General features: G+C 40.2%; 1 protein-coding gene and 1 long non-coding RNA gene across 4 annotated transcripts in view; one reads left to right on the top strand and one right to left on the bottom strand.

Annotated features, from left to right (window-relative positions):
- LOC105670473 (uncharacterized) overlaps positions 1-18,436 on the bottom strand; it is a 40,130-nt gene extending 21,694 nt beyond the window's left edge. The window contains exons 1-2 of the long non-coding RNA XR_001100431.2: positions 17,579-18,436; positions 17,241-17,279 (exon numbers count right to left, since the gene is read on the bottom strand). This is a non-coding gene — a long non-coding RNA (uncharacterized lncRNA). The remainder of the gene's footprint in view (positions 1-17,240; positions 17,280-17,578) is intronic.
- The window catches only part of sli (slit guidance ligand), a 317,304-nt gene continuing 296,821 nt past the window's right edge, over positions 29-20,511 (top strand). For 2 of the 3 annotated variants that reach the window (XM_012364004.2, XM_012364005.2), the window contains exon 1: positions 29-1,469. In XM_012364004.2, coding sequence (XP_012219427.2) covers positions 1,174-1,469 — 296 coding nt within the window. In that variant the 5' untranslated portion in view covers positions 29-1,173. Of the gene's footprint in view, positions 1,470-18,726; positions 19,411-20,511 lie in introns of those variants that run through there. The other variant, XM_012364006.2, reaches the window with a different exon arrangement.

Genomic DNA, 20,511 nt, shown 5'->3' with positions numbered 1-20,511 from the left:
TTCCGTCGCCCGATTGATCGTTGGTGAAAGTCCAACGAACTAAAATCCATCTCACGCGTAATACCACCAGCGCTATTCGAAGCAGTAAATGGTTGTCGACGCACCGCGAGATACCTGCAGAAAATCGTTTCGCGGCGCGAATCACGTACCCGTACGGGTACGATAGATCCTTGGCCGAAGACCAGCATCAAGATAAAGTCAGTGGGAGCTGTGCCCCAGGATGCGCAAGAACGGGTGGTGCCGTTAGTGGTGGATAACGACTCGTTGGAGGGACCAACGAGCGGCGAGGAAGGGGGCCACGAAAACGGCCCCCGCAAGGGCCCGCTGGATGGTCTAGCCTGCGAGCAGCCATCGACGACACCTAGCTGGCAAGAGGGCGAGGACAACCGATCGACCGAGGCGCAAGATCCACGTGCTGTCTGTGGTCGAGATCTGGCCGCGGTGGATACCGGACCGGAATCCACCACTGGTGAACGCATAGAGCTCGACGAAAGGAGTGGAAACGAGATCAAAAGAGCGCAAAGTCCTATCGCGCCAACGATCGACAACGACGTCACAATCTCGGTATATTGCAAACATCATCCGGAGGGATTCAACGGCGCAGCCTTGGAGCTGCAATCGACCAGCGACAATTCCGACGAGCGCTCGAAGCGTTCGAGAAAAACGTTGGACGACAACGACGACAACGACGACGACGAGCAACCGGCGAGAAGAACGTGCGCGGCGCATCGACACAGAGTGTCCTGTCACGTAGCGCAGGCTCACGTGGAGCCGCCCTGTCGAAGAAGCGCGAATCGCAACCGACCCTGTCGTGTTCATGATCGCCGGCGGGATTGTTCGAGAGGGAAGTCGACGGAGAGACTGGAACACCGGCATCTGAGGTTCCGCGATCCGGAGAACGCCATCGTGCGATTGGAGCAGGACCCGATACTACGTCCGGTGCGCATTCTTGGTTGCCCGCCCACGGAAGATCAAGAGATATCCTCCTTTCTGGAGCCGGCCGGACCGAGTTACGTCTACACAGGCATCGGCCAGTTCACCGCCGTTGAACCGCACTGTTTTGCTCTGCACAATCCGAACAATATTCTGCCCAAGAGCCGCGCCGGCAGCATCGCCAGACTCCTCGACGGACCGAATCGCGCCGTGAAGGACATCAATCGCAAGGTCCTAGCGATGGCGCGTGCCATGACGCCCGCTTGGTCGCTGCGCCTGCTCGGCGTCAGCTGCGGCTCCGTGATCTGCGCCTGGGGTCTTCTGTTGATATTATCCGTGCTCGGTGGTGGCGCCTCGCATGGCACCGGGATCGGTAGCTTCGGTCTCGGTAGTATGTCGGGTACAATGGATGATCCGAACAACGCCAGGCCGTGTCCTTGGGCGTGCACGTGCGGCGGACAGGAAGTCGACTGCTCTCATCGCGGGCTCACGCAGATTCCTGGTGACCTGGCGAGTCTACTCATCGCGGAAAAACTGTGAGTCGCTAAACTTTGACTTATTCTCGATTGCGCTTGTGAAAAGTTATCGAAAGTAGAAGAATGCTACTGTGATAATTACAATCAAATGCACGTCGGGTGAATGAAAAAGAAAGAGTACATTTTGAAAGATGATTTTATGAAGGAAAAGTAAATTGTATCTTAGTTTGGCGTAATTACAATTATACAGTTGAAGCGTCGGCACTGTAATCGTGTAACAAAGTTAACTCAAGGCCTGACTTGCGTAACTATAGTTATTTCATTCCCGGCGAACTCGTTAATTTCAAACGTCAATTTCAAACCGCCAGTCGAACTCGTCGAAAAATTACAAGTGAGGCAAGTTGATTTTTGCTCAACTTTTCAAGGATTAATTCAAGACACGAAAATAGTGGAATCGATGCGTAAATTGCGAAATATTTTCCCATGATTCTAAAGCGCACTCATACATAACAATGCGCGCATGTCGCACGTAATTGACGCTCTTCGACGTTCGCGTTTTCCGCGCTCGATACATGACGAGCCGTTGCAGCGGCGACAAATATTTTTGGTTTACCTATAAATCAACGGGAAATCCAGATTCGTGTTTGCTCGAGAGAGAGACTGCCTCGAAATATCGCCGATCAAACAATCAACGCGGCGATGAAAATCGGCTTGTCTGTATAGGTCGCGGCGCGTTTGCTTCGTTATTCGCGATCCATTCCTTCGGAAAACAATCCCGCATCCTCCTTTTTGCAAAGCAATCGCTGCATAATGAACGTCGACTGGCTGCTACTGCGGCTCAATAAGCTTCTCGTTCGCGTATACATATTTAAGTAAGCCAGATTCAATGAGAGGCGAACGCCGTGAGAAATTTAACGGCGATGCCGCGTCTTAAATGTCGCGATATTTGCATATTTTTATCGAATCGAGATGCCGAAGTAACGACCGTTTAACAACTGCGCGCTCTCGCTGCCAGCGGGGCAGAAGGTAACGCAATAAAAACGGAGACAGTGCAATAATGTACATTACAGCCGCGGCAATAGCGGAAAGTATAAAGAATGTCTTACGTTCTCGCGGAGAATTCTTAAAGATATTACAGTGCTCGCTTTTTGCCAATAATACTGTCTCGAATATTACAGTGTCGCGCATATCCGCATATTGCGCGCAATAATGTTTCGGTCTATTGATTCGGCGCGAAATATCTCGATTTTCGGGTAAGCGATATTGTCAGGAGTAGTAGAATGGACGCGCTTTGTTTCTACTCTACGCAATCTGCGCAATTCAAATAAAAGCACCGACATTTATTGAAATGATGTATTAACTCTTTATCGGATTTTTATTTACTGACGCAATATTTCGCAATTTGCGAGAAACGCTATTTACTCTTTCCGCATTGTATACTTTTGTTCAAGTATTACAATATCATGATGCAATGTTAAACTGTAATAATAAAACCCGAGTAAATGTTTAATGAATGTAATATGAATATTGATGTATGTCTGTGTGGCTGCGTACGCGTAGACGTTCGAAATCAATCGCGCTTATGCGTGCTATAAAAATATATCATGCCTATTTCGCTCTTTCGTCATTCTTTTCCCAACGGTCGTTCTCTAAATCAATTCGGTAAATCCGATGTTCAATGTAGACACATTAACGACCTTTGATTAGCATATGATTAATATGCCGTTGGCGGACGCGAGAGATACCGGGAATAATTAAATCCTTGAAATACATCGACGGTAACTCATCGCGGATGCGATTGCACGAAAGATCTATCATGAAAATACCATTGACTCGAAACACGAAATGCCGCCGAGCCGACGACGTCTTTTTGCGTGGGATTACGGACGCCTAATGTTGGCGCGGTCCGCGAAATTCATTATGTCTTGCAAGCACGAACCGCTCGTACCTCAAAGAATATGTGCGCGCGTGTCCCGCCTGTAAATTGAATTTACAACTTCAAATCGCTGTACGGCGCATCGTATTAAACTGTTCGTACGATATTGCTATTGAATATTAGCGTGCTTTTATTCGTAGAATGGCACTCGTGGACATATGTATACCGCCACAAAACCGCCACGTGCGTGTACCGAAACCTGCTGAAACTACTCGGTCAATATTGATATAATTTGCGTGAAAGATACATATATGTATCTGTGCCGCAAACTGCGCCGCGTACTTATAATTCTCGAAAAAAACTTTTATAACGCTGCAACATAGCCGAGGCGTCGGCACATAAATGCCTAAATACAAACGTGAGTATCATAATTTAAATAAAACGTAAGAAAGAATATAGAGCAGTTCTGCAGGAAACATTTAACACGTCATGTTATATATTTTCTGTAATGCTATTACTTATATGTAATGCGTGTTCAAAGAAGTTATGTACTATTGCTTCTATTTGCATTTTTACATTTAAACCACTATCGAGAACGTATAATATCGGTACTAGCGAGCGCTTGAAATGAGATTAATGACTGCAGTCAATATGTCTGCAGGAAAGTGACGTGATTGATAGCAAGCATGTATAAAGTAAAGCTACGAATACGAGTATAAAAAATACGCGAGACAGGCGGTAAGCGAACATGCCACGAAGTAATTTATTTTTGAATTCCTTTTACTAAAATTATTAGCGTTTAATAATTTATTAACAAGATATTTTATCAAAAATATATACATATATGTTTTCGTTAATTAAAATGTTTTAAGTCGCGTAATCAAAATTACTTTGTCTAACAAAGATTTTTCTTTTAATATAAATTTACATCCGTCAATAAAACTATTATATATTAAACTATTATAGTAAACGACAAGAGAAAATCATCTACTACAGGAGACACATCTCATCCGGGGCTGTATAGATGAACCGCTTTGATCACTGTCTAGCTGAGAATCACTGTTTATACCTGTTCACCCGCAGCGAGTCGATCTTGGGATAATTAGGGACCCGGGCAACTAGATTTCCCTCTTCATAGCTAACCCTATCTAAATCCGTAGCCTGCGGATGGCTAAACGCTCTCGTGTTATACATGAGTGTACATTGATTGGTGTCACTACCAGCCGTATCTCGCTATCAGTAGTTCGAATGAATCTCCGGGGACTGTCCTAAGCCAGGATGTATACAATCTAATACGCGGAAGATTCCAGCAAAGTGTGTATGTCGGTGTATCGCGCATAAATACATTCAATATTGCATGTCAAATTAAATTATTCTTGATATTACGCATCAAGTTTGCAATTATCCCGATCTGTGATAACAGGATTTTCTATAACGTTTCATGACACGTTGTTACAGGTAACGTTTACTGATCGCATCATGCAAAATTTATTACCAATCGGAATCGATTGGGTATACATCATTTCGATGACAAAGAGCATTCCGATAATAAAGTAGGATATAAAGAATATATTTGAAAGATGACATTTTTCATTCCTTCTGATTCGGCGTGATATAATAATTTTCAATTCGCAATTTGTCATTCATGTTGTTACAAGTATCTTTTGTTTCGGTAAAAACAAAATTCGTTTAATAAAATGTTTAATAAAATCTCAGTTTCATAAAACGACAGAAAAACAAAATTTTTACAAACTTTTAATCACTAAGCAATTCTATCTGAATTTTCAGGTTTATTATCCAATCATTATGGATTAAAATTTTCTCTCACATGTTTTCTCTCACCACATGTTTGCGCTGTCTATAATTTCTACTGTTTTCCAATTTGTCAGTAAAATAACGTGTAGATGATAAACATTTTTTCCCCGCATCGAATCAGCCATTAAGAAATTCATAAATAAATGGGGATCGGGGATCGAACCTACACGTCGCTTCCGGCAGCGTTCCGCTTCCACGAGTAAAGCATGCCGTTGTATAATAGTCGTACGTCTACGCGATATCGCGCGCACTTATGATTTTTCGATTAAGCTACGTAAACAGAGTACACGGCAAGCTAAACATCTGCCGGCGCGGACCGAGTGTTTGGGCAAGGCCTCGATATGATGTTCTACCAACTAACATTCAACATTCGTAAAGCGGCGTTCTACATTCGGTTACGTATTGCACCGCGACTTGCAGCCGCAACCGCACCGCGATGTAGTAAATATTAAAGTCGACACGTGATAGTCATTTTGTTGTTGATCCATCTCTGCTTACATTACTTTTTCAACTGCTTCGGAGTCAGATTTTATCGGCCGTCTTCATGCTCGCTCGCGGAGTGCATATTTCCCGAAGTGGCGTTTCATTGTTTACGCGATTGCAGAAAACATTTTTGTCAAGTACCTCTCAATTGGCTATTACGGGATTTTATAGCTATATGATTACTCGTTCAGACAAATACCTCACGTTTTCATTATTTTCAGAGCGATTCAAAAGCTTGCAACAATCCATTTTTATTGTATTGTTTTATTGATATATTATGTGTGCGATCGGAGTAAAACTTTAAAAAATATAAAAATGGAAAGGTTCGTAATATAGCAACTGTATATCGAAAAACAATTTTTCTCGATTTAAAAAACTTTCAGCATATTTCAATTTAAAAATAAAAATAAAAAGGTTTAGAATGTCGCTTGTTTAAAATACAATTGTTTAAAATAAGGCATATACCTGCGCACAGATTTTACAAATTCAACAAATGTAAAATTAATTTAGTGTTTTTTTATGTAGTTCTGCAAAATTGGAAATTTCTATTTCTAACACATTCCTAAATTAAAGCGATAAAATTACAATCCTGCAACATTCTGAGAAATGTTAGATGTAAGAAAACGAGAGAAATCCGTAAAATAAAAGTACGCATTTCGACTTAATTACGAAATTCCAAGCGTATATTTTTTTTCTTTTTTTTAGTTCGGTCGCTTTTTACCGGCAGATGTAGTCGGCGACCATCATTGGTTTTAATTAGAATTTTTTAACGCGTAATCCCATGTTTCACGACGTGTGAAATCGAGTAAGATATGTAGTCGGTTCCCTTCAGATTCCTCGAGTGCAACGTAGTGATCCGCATAGTTGCTCGCGTGGCGTGAAACTACCGTGCTCGCTTTACGCGCTATATGGAATGGGAAATGCGGGGGAGTGATATACAGGACGTTTCAACAGAACTGCAGTGCGGTAATAAGATCCTATTTCGTGGCTAAGTTAAAGCCAAAGAAGTCAATTTGCTCCTAGCATCTCTTTTATTCATGTTATGAGAAAACGCATTAATTTTTTGAACATAAAAATTTGCATGAATTTTAAAGCGTGCAAACAATTTTTCATACAACTTGTTATACGAACGTGTATTTTCTCCAAATTGCAAATTTAATTATATTTATATAATTATTAATCTAAAATTCATATTTAAAAGGATTACTCGTAGTAATATAATTTCAATTTTAACCACGATCAATTTTCACGGAAAACTTACACCAATTTAGTTTCGGGACTTTCGACGGATGCGAAATAACATTCTCGAGACGGTGGCAAGTGAACGGTGGAATAGTCGGATACGTAACCCAGTACTTTACAACATCGCTCTTCTGGGGGAGTTACGGTGATGAGATCACGTCGTGCCGAGGGTTATACAAATATTTTCGTTTTGACGTTCGCGCGTTGCGCTTTAGGACCGTTCCGTCACGTGAGAGACAGAGACAGGAAGAGAGAGAGGGAGAGAGAGAGAGGGGGAGAGAGATCGCCCACAAAATCGCTTATTCGAAAACGCCCAGCAATTTCGAAGCGGTGAGCGACAAGGCATCATCTACGGAAAACGCACTTGGCGGTTTCCATCACGCTGTTATTTGGGTTACCACACCAACATCGCGCATAATGCCGGTAGATACACGATAAAAGCGTAGAGATAGTAGGGGTTGCGGCGTTTTGCTGCCGCAGTACAGGGTAGACAGTGCAGCGCGGGGGTTGCCGCGAATATTTTATGGCACCTTCGGGCGAATTTCTCACGTACTTTAATTTAGACTCATACGCGAAAAAGTGGAGTTGGCTGACTCGGGCATGCATCCTTAGACTCGCGAAATATAAAATGCAATAACGTTCCGCCAAGTTCGCCGAGACGGGCGGACGGACCTACTTCGCGCGGCGCAGTGTTAAAAGTGTGTGCTATATACTGAGATTCCGGCTGAATATTTATGTAAATGCGGACGGAAGATCCTCTATTCAAGGTGTGAAATTTTTTTAATTCCATGCGCTCTTACGGCATGCTTGTTGATACGGTTGATTTATAAATCGAACAATTTCACTTTACAATGTGATGCAAAGGATATCAGCTACATTTACCACGATACAGAAAAATTATTTATTATTATATTTGCGATAATTATGCAGGATGTCATGTGTTTTATGTCAAATATGATAAAACGATGTAATAAATTTTTTATTTTTCCGTAAAACTGATTCTATGTATCCATCTTTCTAAACTAAATTTTAAACTAAATCCTTCTGTATTTTGTTAACTAATCTTATGTTCTGATTTAAAAAGAATGAAAATGATGCAATTAAAATTAAAATTAATAGCATTAATCATAGCAAATATTAGTTCTCTAAGTTATTTCAAATAATGCGTTCAGAATAGTGGCGTCTTATAGAATATTGGCTGTTCATTCTTTTCACGACATTAACTGCCTTTCAAGTTTCTCGAGACTTTCGAAGACCTGGAAACTCTGAAGGATTTTCAAAACTTTGAGAACTTCTCAAAACTTTTAAACTATCGAGACATTTCAAGACCTTGAAAATTTTGAAAAATGCTTCTAGTCTTACGCTTCACGCCACAATCTGGAGAACATCTTACAGTTTCGATTAATTAACTGACAACTATTCAAAATGCACCAAGTCCGCGAAGATCTGTTAGTAAACTCCTGTTTAGCTGTCAAAGTCCATCGACATTATAATTAATCCGGTCATCGATAATTAACTCAGTGATAAACGAGGTGTCGGTGAAATGATTTGTATGATTATTTATAATGACACACCAACCTGTCGTGCGTAACGCATTTGCCGGTGTACGCATCGGCTCACAACAATTAATCATCACTCCAACAACAATTACGGCCGATTACAGTGTGGATCGATCGAGATATATTGTAATTAGTATATCAGGGGCGCCTTGCTGCGAGTACAGTATCTGCGAAAAGTATATGCCAATGTTCTCGCGGAATATATAATAAGATTAAAATAAAAATCACAAATTTATAAATGATTATTGCTGAATTTTGATCGTTTTGAGGTAACTAGAAGCTTATTAGTTTAGGTAGAGATTATTTAATGAATTGGCAAGTGTTTAAGCTTTCTAATTAATTTAGTGTATTTATAGTAACTGTATGATTTTTATAAAACTTGTAATGTGCGAAAAGAAAAGTTACAGTCATGCGAGAATAACGTATGAATATTTTCTCTGAATTGCATAATGTATGAGAACATCGACACGAACATCGCATTCATACTCGACTTCTTCATACATTTCGAGTATGCTCTTTTTCATTATTGTCTGTATTGAACATATATTGAGAGGGTGCACTTTCCATCGAAACCCGCGAAACTTCCATTAGACGTTGTGCAGCTTCTATCGGAATTCAGGAAGGGTGTCGATATGTCTGGGCGTAACGATTTTCTAGCTGGTTCTGCTCGATCCATTCTGACAGGGGAATTAATGGCTTTCCCGGACGTGAAAGTGCGCAGGTCAAACAAAGAATTATTTGGAAAAGGGTTGGCTGAATTTTTTCACGTTGTCGGATCTTACACACCTTCGACTTTCCATCAGATATTGTCCCGTTGACCACTGTCGCGGTGAAAAATTGCGGCTATCTATTTTTGGATCAAGTGAAGAGGTTTCGGAAATTACATTTTTATTGCATTTTATTGCATTCTGCCAAAGTGTATCTGTATATATATATGTGTGTATGTGTGTGTATGTACATATATACACATATATGTAACACTGCTTCCGATAGTATATTCAATGTGTGCTCACGCCAGGTGCAATCGAGCTCTTGTAACTCGGAATAATTCAAGTGCACGTTATATTTCTTCTTCGTAAATCCAACATCACATTTCATTTGTGAAATGGTAGCCTTTAAATCACTTATACGAGGTTCACTAGATACAATGTAAAAACAAAAAAAAATGAAAAAAAATATTACAATTATAAATAATTTATTGACATAATGCGAAATATTTTTGTTCAAAGCCATTTGCCCTCTGTTTAAATCTTTTTTAATGTTTTCTGTCGCGTCTAAATTATTTGACACGGTAGAAGTCACATATCCTTTTGTTCCTTATCCACAGTTTCTTCGCTTACATTATTGATGCGCATGTATTGTAAATATTTGAAGCAAAACGGCACGCGACATCTTTACGGCAGTTTTCGACAAAGTAATGGGCGTTCTATCCTAACGCAAAAATTAATGATTTTCCCCAAGGAAGAGGCGCACGGGTCAAACAATAAATTACTCGTAAAAGGAACCGCCGCATTTTTTCAGGTTTCACGGTCTCCTTCTCCATTTCCGACATAATAGCATCCCCGCTGGGCGATTTTTTGAGGATACTCTTCGTTACATGAGCTTTATTCTAGTATTCACAGTTGCGGTAAGTTTTCGGGCTTTCTGAATTAATTATCACATGCCGGTAGATATCCAGACGCGTGGCACGTGACCACGCATTGACGGTCGACATTCTCGAATTTATAGAATATTGTATTCGACCCGCGTCCATCGGCGCCTGTATGCACGGACACGTTTCCAAAATTCGGTGGCTGTCGCGGCAGACTCCACATCTGTCTTCCGTTCCGCGGAATGCTTTACAAGTTCACGACCTGTGTATCTAAGCAACTTCGAGGGTAACTATACCGCCGTGGTGAATTGATGTAATACGATGAGAAGCTCCGGAGAAGACGAGAGAGAAGGAAGGGGGAGAAGGGTAAAACTCTTTAGAAGATGTGGTCCACTTTCAGATAAGTTTAGTTTTCATATAAAAGACACGATAAAACTTCTAATTTGATAGATCAGCTATACTTCGGTCTTTACGAATCGTTCGTAAACGTCACAATAACGGACTCCGAATAGCGGATTTCAATAGCGCCGTTCCAATTAAACGTGTTCTAAGGGGAGATTCGGCCATCAAAGCTTGCGAACGATCGCCGTCACGACAGATTATATTCTAAGAGTAATAGTCTAATAAAGAATCGATGCAGCCGCGAACGACTTATGCCAATGATGAAGACTTTCGCCGCAGTCCGCGCCAGATTGTCGATAAATCAGAATTAAGGCTTAGACGCCTTATACAGTCGATTTACCCAAACGACGTTGATCTGAGCATAGGGCCCCTGTTGTCAATAGATAAATCTCCGTTTAGATGCCGCCCATTGTCGGAGGATTATGCGCCCATAGAGATTCCGACTGGCTTCCATAAACCCAGGCGGAGATCTCGCCGAGATCGGTAGATTTCGGATTTTCAATCGCAGAACCTGTTGAAGGGTAACGACGGTTCTGAAGTGGACGATTTTGTGGGATTATCTGATGGGCTAATCAAAGTTAACCCCAATAATGGCTGGAATATTTTATCTTTTTGAAGAGATTATTTCTTTATATGCCTATGCTCGTGCCTTTGTCGCTTGAATTGAATTTTTAAGATTGAACGGTTCTGTAGATAACGTCTAATTTATAAAGCAGTGACAAGGATAAATTTTGCAATTATCGATTATGTTCTAATCTAACATTATGTGCCGCGCTAATAAAATAACGAAACTCAATGTAAACTTGTTATCGATGCGAGAAGAACTTGATCACAATCTATAGCCAAATGCTAGCAGTCTTTACAAAAATATCGTAAAATTAATTATAATACGTTATGTTTTTATTATTGATTATATTTTATCTTCTCTAGTAAAATTTTAATATATTAAAACGAGTTATATTATATGGCGACATTTATTCTTACGTGATTTCCATGTTATTTATTTATTATTGCAATCCGCACGGCCGCCATGAATAAGACGCGCGCTCGCATATTCCTGCTCTCTTAATTTTCTACCATTCAGAATCCTTGACGTTCCCCTTGAGATACTCGGCGGACGAATTTTTCAAGGAATGCTTGTAATCTCAGCGATATGTCGACAGACACCGCGGACGTAAATAACAGAAAGGAGCGAGAGGCTACGACGATGAGTGGGACGGCGCACGACACGCCGCGTTTTCACCGCGAAACACGCCCCTGGACTTTCGGATCGTGTCCTCTGCCCCGGGAGGCGAAACTCCGTCGCGTCCGCCTCGAGAAACATGAATCACGTGGCGCATGCAAATGTAAAGGTGCGCGCGGGGGTGGACGCTACCTTCAAAAGGTCGTAAGTGCCGCGAGTAAAAGAGCGGCCGGATGAGCGAGCGAGAGAGAGAGAGAGAGAGAGAGAGAGAGATGAAGGAGAGAGTGTTGCTATACGCGGCCCGTGGAGAATTCTTTTTCTGCGTAACGGCCACGCAAGTGCGGCGAAAACGTTGTTGCGGCTGCCTCGGTCGTCGAAATTTATTACAGCGTCACGTTACAAGTCCACTCGAGGGAGAGAAAGAGAGAAGGGCGGGGGAGGGGGGAAAATGTGGCTTATGCCACTGAGGCACACTCGCGTTGCTTTTTGCGCGCGCATTCCGCCGCGCGTGACAGCGTATTTCAAGTACAGCTCTTTCATCCGGCCCTAAAAATCCACGGCGATGGAAGGAGAGGACGTACGGCGGAATCGCGGAGGAGAAATAAAACCGCCGTTCTATATCAGACATTTCCATGTATTTATCTCGCGGCTTCCCCGATGGGCGGATACCGTCCGTGCCAGCGCGAGCGCGTGTCGTAACGTCTACGTTACTTCAGACGTGTCTTTTTAAACTCTCTTTTTGCCCCGCGTCCGCGCCTTTTCAAGTCCAGTAGCATTAACATTTATATTGCGCCGCTTCCCGCTTTCTCTGATCCCGATCCACATTTTTCGGACAATACCGACCGCCCGCCGGGAGCTCGGAGCGATTCCACGCTCCACGGTCCTGAGAACCTTTTATTATTCTCGTGGATCGTGCCGAGAGTCACGACGAGCACACCTGGGGGGATCATCGTGCGAATTTCGTCAGGTTGACAATCGTGTATCGTCCGGGAGTCGATACTATGAAATTCGTATAAACCCGACACGGGCCTAGGGAGGGGCGAGAGGGAGGAGAGGAAGGGGAGGGGGGGAAATATATTCCGGTGCAACCACTCCGAATTTTATTCTGTGTCAATTACATCGATCGCGCCTTTATAACGGAACCGCCGAACGTACGTGCATTCGCCATAGGAAATGTTGATTATGGATGCGGTGCTTTCCGCTACACCAGCTGCATAACAAGTATTCAAACAGTAATATTGTTCTCGCGGGATATATCACTACTAAAGTAACTTATGCATGTTGATCCTTGGTAAATAACACTGATAGCGGCGACAATTTTAGGTGTAATCGCAATGGATCGCTAGCAAATTGTAAACTAAGCAATGTACGCGAAATTTTCCGTCCTTATTGGATACGATAAATTCTCACATTTACCAGCGCATACATGGTTAAAATCGAGCGACGGTAATACGGTCTTGCGTTCTCCCCGGATTCAGAAACAATTTCTATTATCGACGTCTCAGTGCACTCGTATGCGCTAAACGCGTTGAAAGCCTAAGCGCGAGTGTCGAAATTTCGGCGTCAAGCGTGAAGAAGATTTATGCCAGGCGGTGGCAAGAAAGAAAATAAGTGTATGCACGCGAGGGGCGAGCAAGAGGATCGAAAAGGGCCGAAGGGAAAGGGAGAGAGGGCGGATGGGGAGGAACGCGAGAACTGAAAGCGAACAAGGACGAAAAGAAGGGGACACGATGATGGAGGACCGAAGGGAAGTGGGTCGGCCAAGAAAAGATGAGCAAACAAAATACATTCGTATATCTCTGGCGTCTGTCAAAACAAGTGACGATGCTCCGTTGGAGATCTTTTTGGCTGCCACCTACCGCCTGCTGTCATCTCCGGGCGATTCATCGTGCGGTCGACGCGTCACAATTAACTGAATCATCGGAAGTGATTGATCGGTGAACCGGTCAAACGCAAAGGGCGCTCTAAAGTGCAAGATATTAATTTGCCGGTAGGAAAAAGCATATTAATGTTAGGAAAGAATGAAAATTCGACGTATGATTGATACGCATCGTCATCGACAACGAGCTTGCCTGTCCGTCCACTTTTTAAGATTGACTCAATGATTATTAATGTATTTCTTGCGCCAGAGGTATAGAATTGATCTGACTGTGTTATTATGTCGTTACTTGACGAGAAGGCACGCCGCGAACGGTGCGCATTCAATCGCACCGAGCATCGCATTACCATACGCGCTCGTATCGCACACTGCTATCTTCGTTCTTCACCGGGGATAATCTTTTATCGAACAGCAAACTTTAACCGACATACGATGCACAATACGAACGCCGTGATATAACGCGCATTTGATCTCACCGCGTAAAAGCCCGACGTTAATCGGCCGTGTCGAACGTCTCCTTTCTAACCGTAACGAATACTGACTTACAGCCGTCGCGAAATTGATTCACTTTTAAAGAGCATCGTACACGATTCTCAATCATGCTCTTAAGGTCGAGGATTAAAGAGATTTCGCAACGTCTTCGTTCGTGGGAGGATCGATCAAGAACACAAGGGCATCGGAAGGGCCGGCCAATTCGTAAAGAATTTGGTCGTAAGCCTGGATTAAGTTATGATGGCCGAGAACTTCTTTCCGTCCATTCACCCCATCCCCCTTCGCGTTCCCCTCCCAATGTGGCGACGCGTCGCGGGCAAGCGGATGCCATCGAATGCCTCGCCGACACAGGAAGAATCGAAACCAGTTTCTCCTCTCGCGCCAGGCCATTATTGTTTCTTTTACGAATCTAAGCGACGGTAGTCACGCCGTCGTGGAGGAGGAGAAAAAAGGGCGGTGGAACGTAACGGAAGCGGTGGTGAGACATATGGGAGAAAAGCCGAAACAAGAAAGCCGCGGTTTCGAGAAACAATGGAAAAAGGTAGAACAGGCAGTGCGAAAATAGCCGAGAGAAAAAAAAAAAGCACGAGACGGGGGAGAAATAAAACGCATCCGCGGTCTATTAAAGTTTGGACTGCTACTGTCTGTTCGTTACGTCCCGCCGGCGAGATACACGCCTCGACAGCAGATTCTCCCGCGACGAGTAGAAAAGCGGTAGCGGAGACGCGGTGTTTGCGTCTTATCGGTAACGGCGCTTCGCTCATTCGCGATATCATTTCCGCGAGAAAATTACCATCTCTTGTAGCGGGACGACCTTTCGAGAGCAGAAACGCGAAAAAAATGTCTACCGCGTCGTGGCGGTACGCACCAGATAAAATGTCAGGTATTCTGATGTCGACGAGCGTTTTCGTCGCGCCGATATCGCAGACCGAAATGACGTTCTTCTCGAGCGTCAGAATAGCGAGGAGGGAGATATTTCAGTAAACGATGATAAAAACGGTAGATAATCGATAATGTATCAGGATAATGTATCGTCATGATTAATCTCGCCAGTAAGCTAATTTTGTATTCTAAGAAAGACGATATATAATATAACGACGATACAATTGCTGCCGCATTTACGGCGATCGATAATAGAAGCGATTCGTGATCGCAATCTGGAACGATAATAAGCGCGGTGCTAGTTTATCTGGAAAATTAACGCTGTTCGGAGAGCACCTCAGGCAATCCCGTTCGCAAATGGTTGAGGTTCGCATCATCGATGTAATTTCCACCGGGATCCGTGAAAATACCCGAGCAGGCAATTTTTAATTCAATGTTTGGAAGATTGGAATAATATGATTGTGGCCGAATTAAAACCGAAGAATAAATATCTCCTAATAGATTATTAGAGAAATATAAGATCAATTTTTTATGCAATGGAAAAGCAACTTTTAACGTTATTTCCAACGTTAAGTAATGTAATAATTCAGTCATAAATTAAAGTTTTCTTGAAAGTTTTCTTAATTTCCTGATTTTTTTTTTTTTTTTTGAAAGTTTTTTCGATTTAAAATTTATTTGAAAACTCAGATTAGTTTAGTTATTTCTATACTATTTTTGTTTAGTTCGTGAAAATTCTTTTATTTTTTAATGCTAAATAAAATAAATGTTATATTCAAGTTGTTTATTTGTTTAAAATAAATTAACTTTGTTTCTTTATATTTTATTAACTAAGTATAAGACAAATCTGACACTCCTATTTACTATTTAAAACATCAAAATTGTATCATGTTTTATTACGCATAAGAAATTATGTAGACAATCTTGACAGAATACATTTTCTGAATTTATCGATTATATTATATATTATGATATTGATTAAAATGCAGATACCACCTAAAATATGTTTGGGTCTCTTCCCTGCACAACTATGCGTATTTTATAGAAATATGCACTGATTTTATGGGGTAAAATCAATGTATGCGCGCACGAAGGGTGTCAGGAGGAAATTGTAAATAACGCGACACGGGTTAGGGGCGCATCAAAGAAGATGATGCACTGCGCGAATTTCATATGCAACACTTCTATGCCATTTAATCCGAACAACGCCGCTAGATGATTTAACGCCGTCGAAGATATTGTGTCCGCCGCTTTTGAACACGTAAGCGAAACGTGCGATTTCGTGCGTTTTCGTGGAAAACACGGGAAATAGCGGCTAGTCCGCGTTGTCGATATTCGATACTCGTGGTGGCTTCGGGATTTATAGACCGTCGTGTTGGCTGCGTCGGATTTTTCCGGAAACCAGGCCGATTATCCGCAGAAAAACTCTGCGGTAGGCCGACGACTGGTCGGAGAAAGAAACGAAGGCAAACAATTACCCCCAGCCGGCACTTACGTAAATGGCGGAGAACTAATTAACTTAGAATTCAGTTTTGTTCTCGGCAACCAACTCAACTGAAAAACTTCTGCGTGCTTACCGGTTAATTACAGGGCTTGATGAAATATCGGTGAAACTTTAAAGCTTCGTGTAATGTGCACGGCATTGCCCGTAATGATACGAATTGCTTGAATTTAATCCCTCGTTTATGTCTATTTTTAAATCAGATTTCTGTTAAACTGTGTTCATGGCACGAGCTCTCTTAACAATTCAACTGCTGAATGTATTTTTAAAAAAATTGTCTTTTTCGCGCTACCAGCACTCAAATTTATTTTATTTTTATTTCATATAATATGTTATCACCATAATAAATTTATATTTACAGTGTAATTATGTATTTAAATGTAATTAATTAATCAATTGTGTCAATAACCACAGCCTCTTTCGTCGTACCGATGAAATACGTATTCAAAACCATATTTTGACAATTCGCTGTTTTACAAAAGCATTAAACATTAAACATATTAATAAAATGAATTAAAATGTATATATCCATGTACGTAGGATTTCAAATATTATACATATATTGTTTCCTCAAAACTTACATTTTCCAAATTTTAATTTTAAAATTTTATTTCTTATAATTTATATCTGCATATAAAATAAATAATAAACTTCTTTTATGTATATTCATATAATTTGTCCCTAAAATTTTGCGATTTTTTAATTATAAAATAATAAATTACATACATAATTTGTACAAAATTTTATATCTTTTTATGTTGGAAGAAAGTAATTTTGTATTTTATTATTTATTTGTAAAAAAGCAAATTGTGGAGACAAGAATGTGGTTGTCAAAATACGATTCTTAGCAATTATGTATAAATAAGGCAAATAAAAAGCGAATGATATCAGCGATTTGCGTAATAAGCATAATGAATAAGGTTACTTACTCATCGTTGTATCGTAGCTGAGTATGCCGTCGGCTCTACCTGGAGAAATTAATGTTTTTTTATTAATATGAATTATTATTATATATTTTATATATGATTAATTCTTATTATTTAATTATTTCAATTTTAGTGAAAACATAACTATATGCAACAAATAAAATTGCGTGAATAATTATTTAAAAATATTCATAAATATTCAACAAATATTTTAATAAATATTTTCAAACATCTCATAAAGTATTTAATAAATTTATAATGATGCATGTGTGTTATCACAATTATGTATACATATACTATATGTATTTAAATAATGAATAAGTAATAGATCACTCTCTCACCAGCTAGGATATTGTAGTCTGTCTACCGCTGCAGATCCGCTTCAGACTGCTCCACATCAGCTCCAACGAATCGATGAATACCGCACTTACAATTAATTATACACATATATACACACTAATGGATGGCATTCTGTCCACGCATTTATGCGAAAATCATGGATTCACGTCGCGAATTTGTCGCGTCGCGATAAACGAAGCACACTTTGTGCTGTAACGCGTTTATATAGTTATATAACTATTTATTATAACACGCGATTGATTCGATATTATATGCATATTCTTTGAACGAGCGAAATGGATGATGCCGCTTGGCGGTTTCGCGGAATTATTAGATACGGATACATGCACAATGACAAATATGTTCTATTTGATTCAATACCTTCATGCTAAAGTTTTAACGTTTAACGTGTTATATCTAATAAAAAGTACACTTCAAAAAAGTACACTTCAAAAACACTTCAAAAATTGCACTTTGATTGTTTTAAGCAAATGCATTATTTTGCGTATTTATGACATCAAAATCTGTTTACTCACTGCGATTGTAACCTCGTTAAATGTACTATTCGATCACCAGATCAACGCCGTTAATCGTAAACTTTCGCGACAAATAATAAGTTCCGACATTCCCGTTGCTTTAACACTCGTACTCGTTATATTCCTACTTTTACTACGCGCGACGATTGTTATGGATAGAACATGTAATTAAACAATTTAACGCTTTTGTAAATCGTTCTCTATTTTCTATCGAATCAAACCTGAAATAATAACCGCGAATAAGATAGCGAACATAGCGTTCAGTAAGATAACGCCCTCTATGAGTCTAGGAACCAGAACATATTAATACATAGTAAGAAATAATGCATAGCCAATCAAATTTCAATACCCATAAGTCATTGACGCGCGTAATGTGTACGTGCCCAGAAGGAAGAAAAACCTCATTTTAGTTCGGTACAACAACGAAGAATGTGAACTTTCTGCAATGCGTATTTCATCCGTGATAATCGCGTTCTAAAACTACATAATTGGCGGTATTCATAGTCCGTTCTTATATTCAAAATTGTCTTAAGCACAGACTTATATTTGCTCTCTTCGTCACACATAGATTGTGTCTGACGAAGAGAGCGAATATAAGTTTGTGCTTAAGAAGATCTTGAATATATGAACGGACTATGAATACCGGCCAATGAGTGTAAATTCTTGTCGAAAATGTTGATCAAAGTAATGAGCAATTCATAGAATGTATTATTTACCGCGAATCTTCGCGTAAAACAGCGTCTGGCGATCGAATCGTGTATATAAAGGTTATAATTTCAATGCAGATGTGACGTCACAAATAGGCATGCAAAATAATTTCTGTTTGTTTAAAAGAATCTAGAAGCAATGTATTTTTTATCAAATATAAAACATATGGAAGATTTAGCTCGTTGATATTGAATTGGAGAAAATGTAGTTAATTAATTTTCTATATATTCGTTTCTATAACGGCACAACCATCGAGACTGTAGTCGTTCGTCTCGTTCGCGAATATATTGCATAGCATCAAATATATCACGGAATGTGTAAAATGAAAATAATCGGCTATTTCTGTGTATAGACGCGTTGCGGCACAAAGTTCAACGTTTTATCTCGAGTTTATGTACCGCGACGATTCGTGATTTTCCCAAACAAAGCGCGTTGGCCGTTCTTCGTTCGATAGTGTGTGTATGTGTGTAAACAAGCAAAAGTTCCTGGTATTCAACGGTTTTTTGATGCAATGGAGCTGATGCAAAAGGCGGAATGTAAGCGGTCTAAGGCGGAATTTAGAACGAGTGAAACAAACAGTAACCTAGTTGGTGAGTAAAATACAGAACGTTCCAGACTTACCGTATCACCGTATTTGACAAGCTGATTGATCAACTTAAAAAAAACCCTTTCCATTTAAAAACACTATTGCAGCATCTACATTTTTATATTAGAATTTTCTCCAAATGACCTTAGAAATCTGTCATTAACGGGATAATACGGTAAGTCTAGGGCACTCTATATATTTACCGAATATTTGTTCATTATTTATATATGTACATAATTGTAATAATATATGCACATATAAAATATAATAATTTTGTATTTATTAAATATTAAGATGTTTGAAAATATTATTGAAATATTTATTGAAACGTTTGTTGAATATTTATGAAAGTTTTTTAATAATTATTCACGTAATTATTTTATATAGTAATGTTTTAAAATGGAAATAACTAAATAATGATGATTAATAGACATAAAATACATGATATAATTAATAAAAATTAAAATACATACTAATTTCTCTAAATACAATGAACAGTATTGTTAACAGCGTATTTATTGTTAATTGAGATACGACGATGAGTTACTTAATTTCTTTATTATATTTGTGAATAAAAAAATATTTTTTACATAATTTCTGAACAAATCATGCTTTATATAAGTTATATTTAGGAATTTTCTTTATTTTTGTTTGATGCATTCAGTCATGTTATTAGTCATATGTTATTAGTAACTTAGCAAATAACTTATCGCACCTGCGAGAGATGTAGAATTTTCGTGGACAGTATTGTTTATTTTCTTGTTTCTTACAAATCACTCGTAAGATCGTGACAAGTGAATCCGACGATCCACTCTCGTCTAGCCATGACAGTATCAAATGCGCAGCTACTCCCTTTCTCTGACTCGATAATATTTATCCAGCATATTCACCGAGTTGTCGTGATTCCCCGACACGATCCATACCTGACAGCACGAAGCTGGTTTTACGAGCTGCACCAAGATGGGTTGTGTATTGAGGAAGTCTTTGGTCACGACGAGACTTCTCCGATCCTTTCGTCTGGCCCCTCGCGTTGCTGTATCGCAGTCGAAATTGCCCTCCGCACAATGCGGCCGCGATTAAGTTTATTACTTGAGACCAGACCGTT

Source organism: Linepithema humile, chromosome 4 (assembly GCF_040581485.1).
Source record: "Linepithema humile isolate Giens D197 chromosome 4, Lhum_UNIL_v1.0, whole genome shotgun sequence".
Lineage (NCBI taxonomy): Eukaryota > Metazoa > Arthropoda > Insecta > Hymenoptera > Formicidae > Linepithema > Linepithema humile.
Note: the sequence above shows the minus strand (reverse complement) of the source record. Positions and strands in the feature narration are given on the sequence as shown.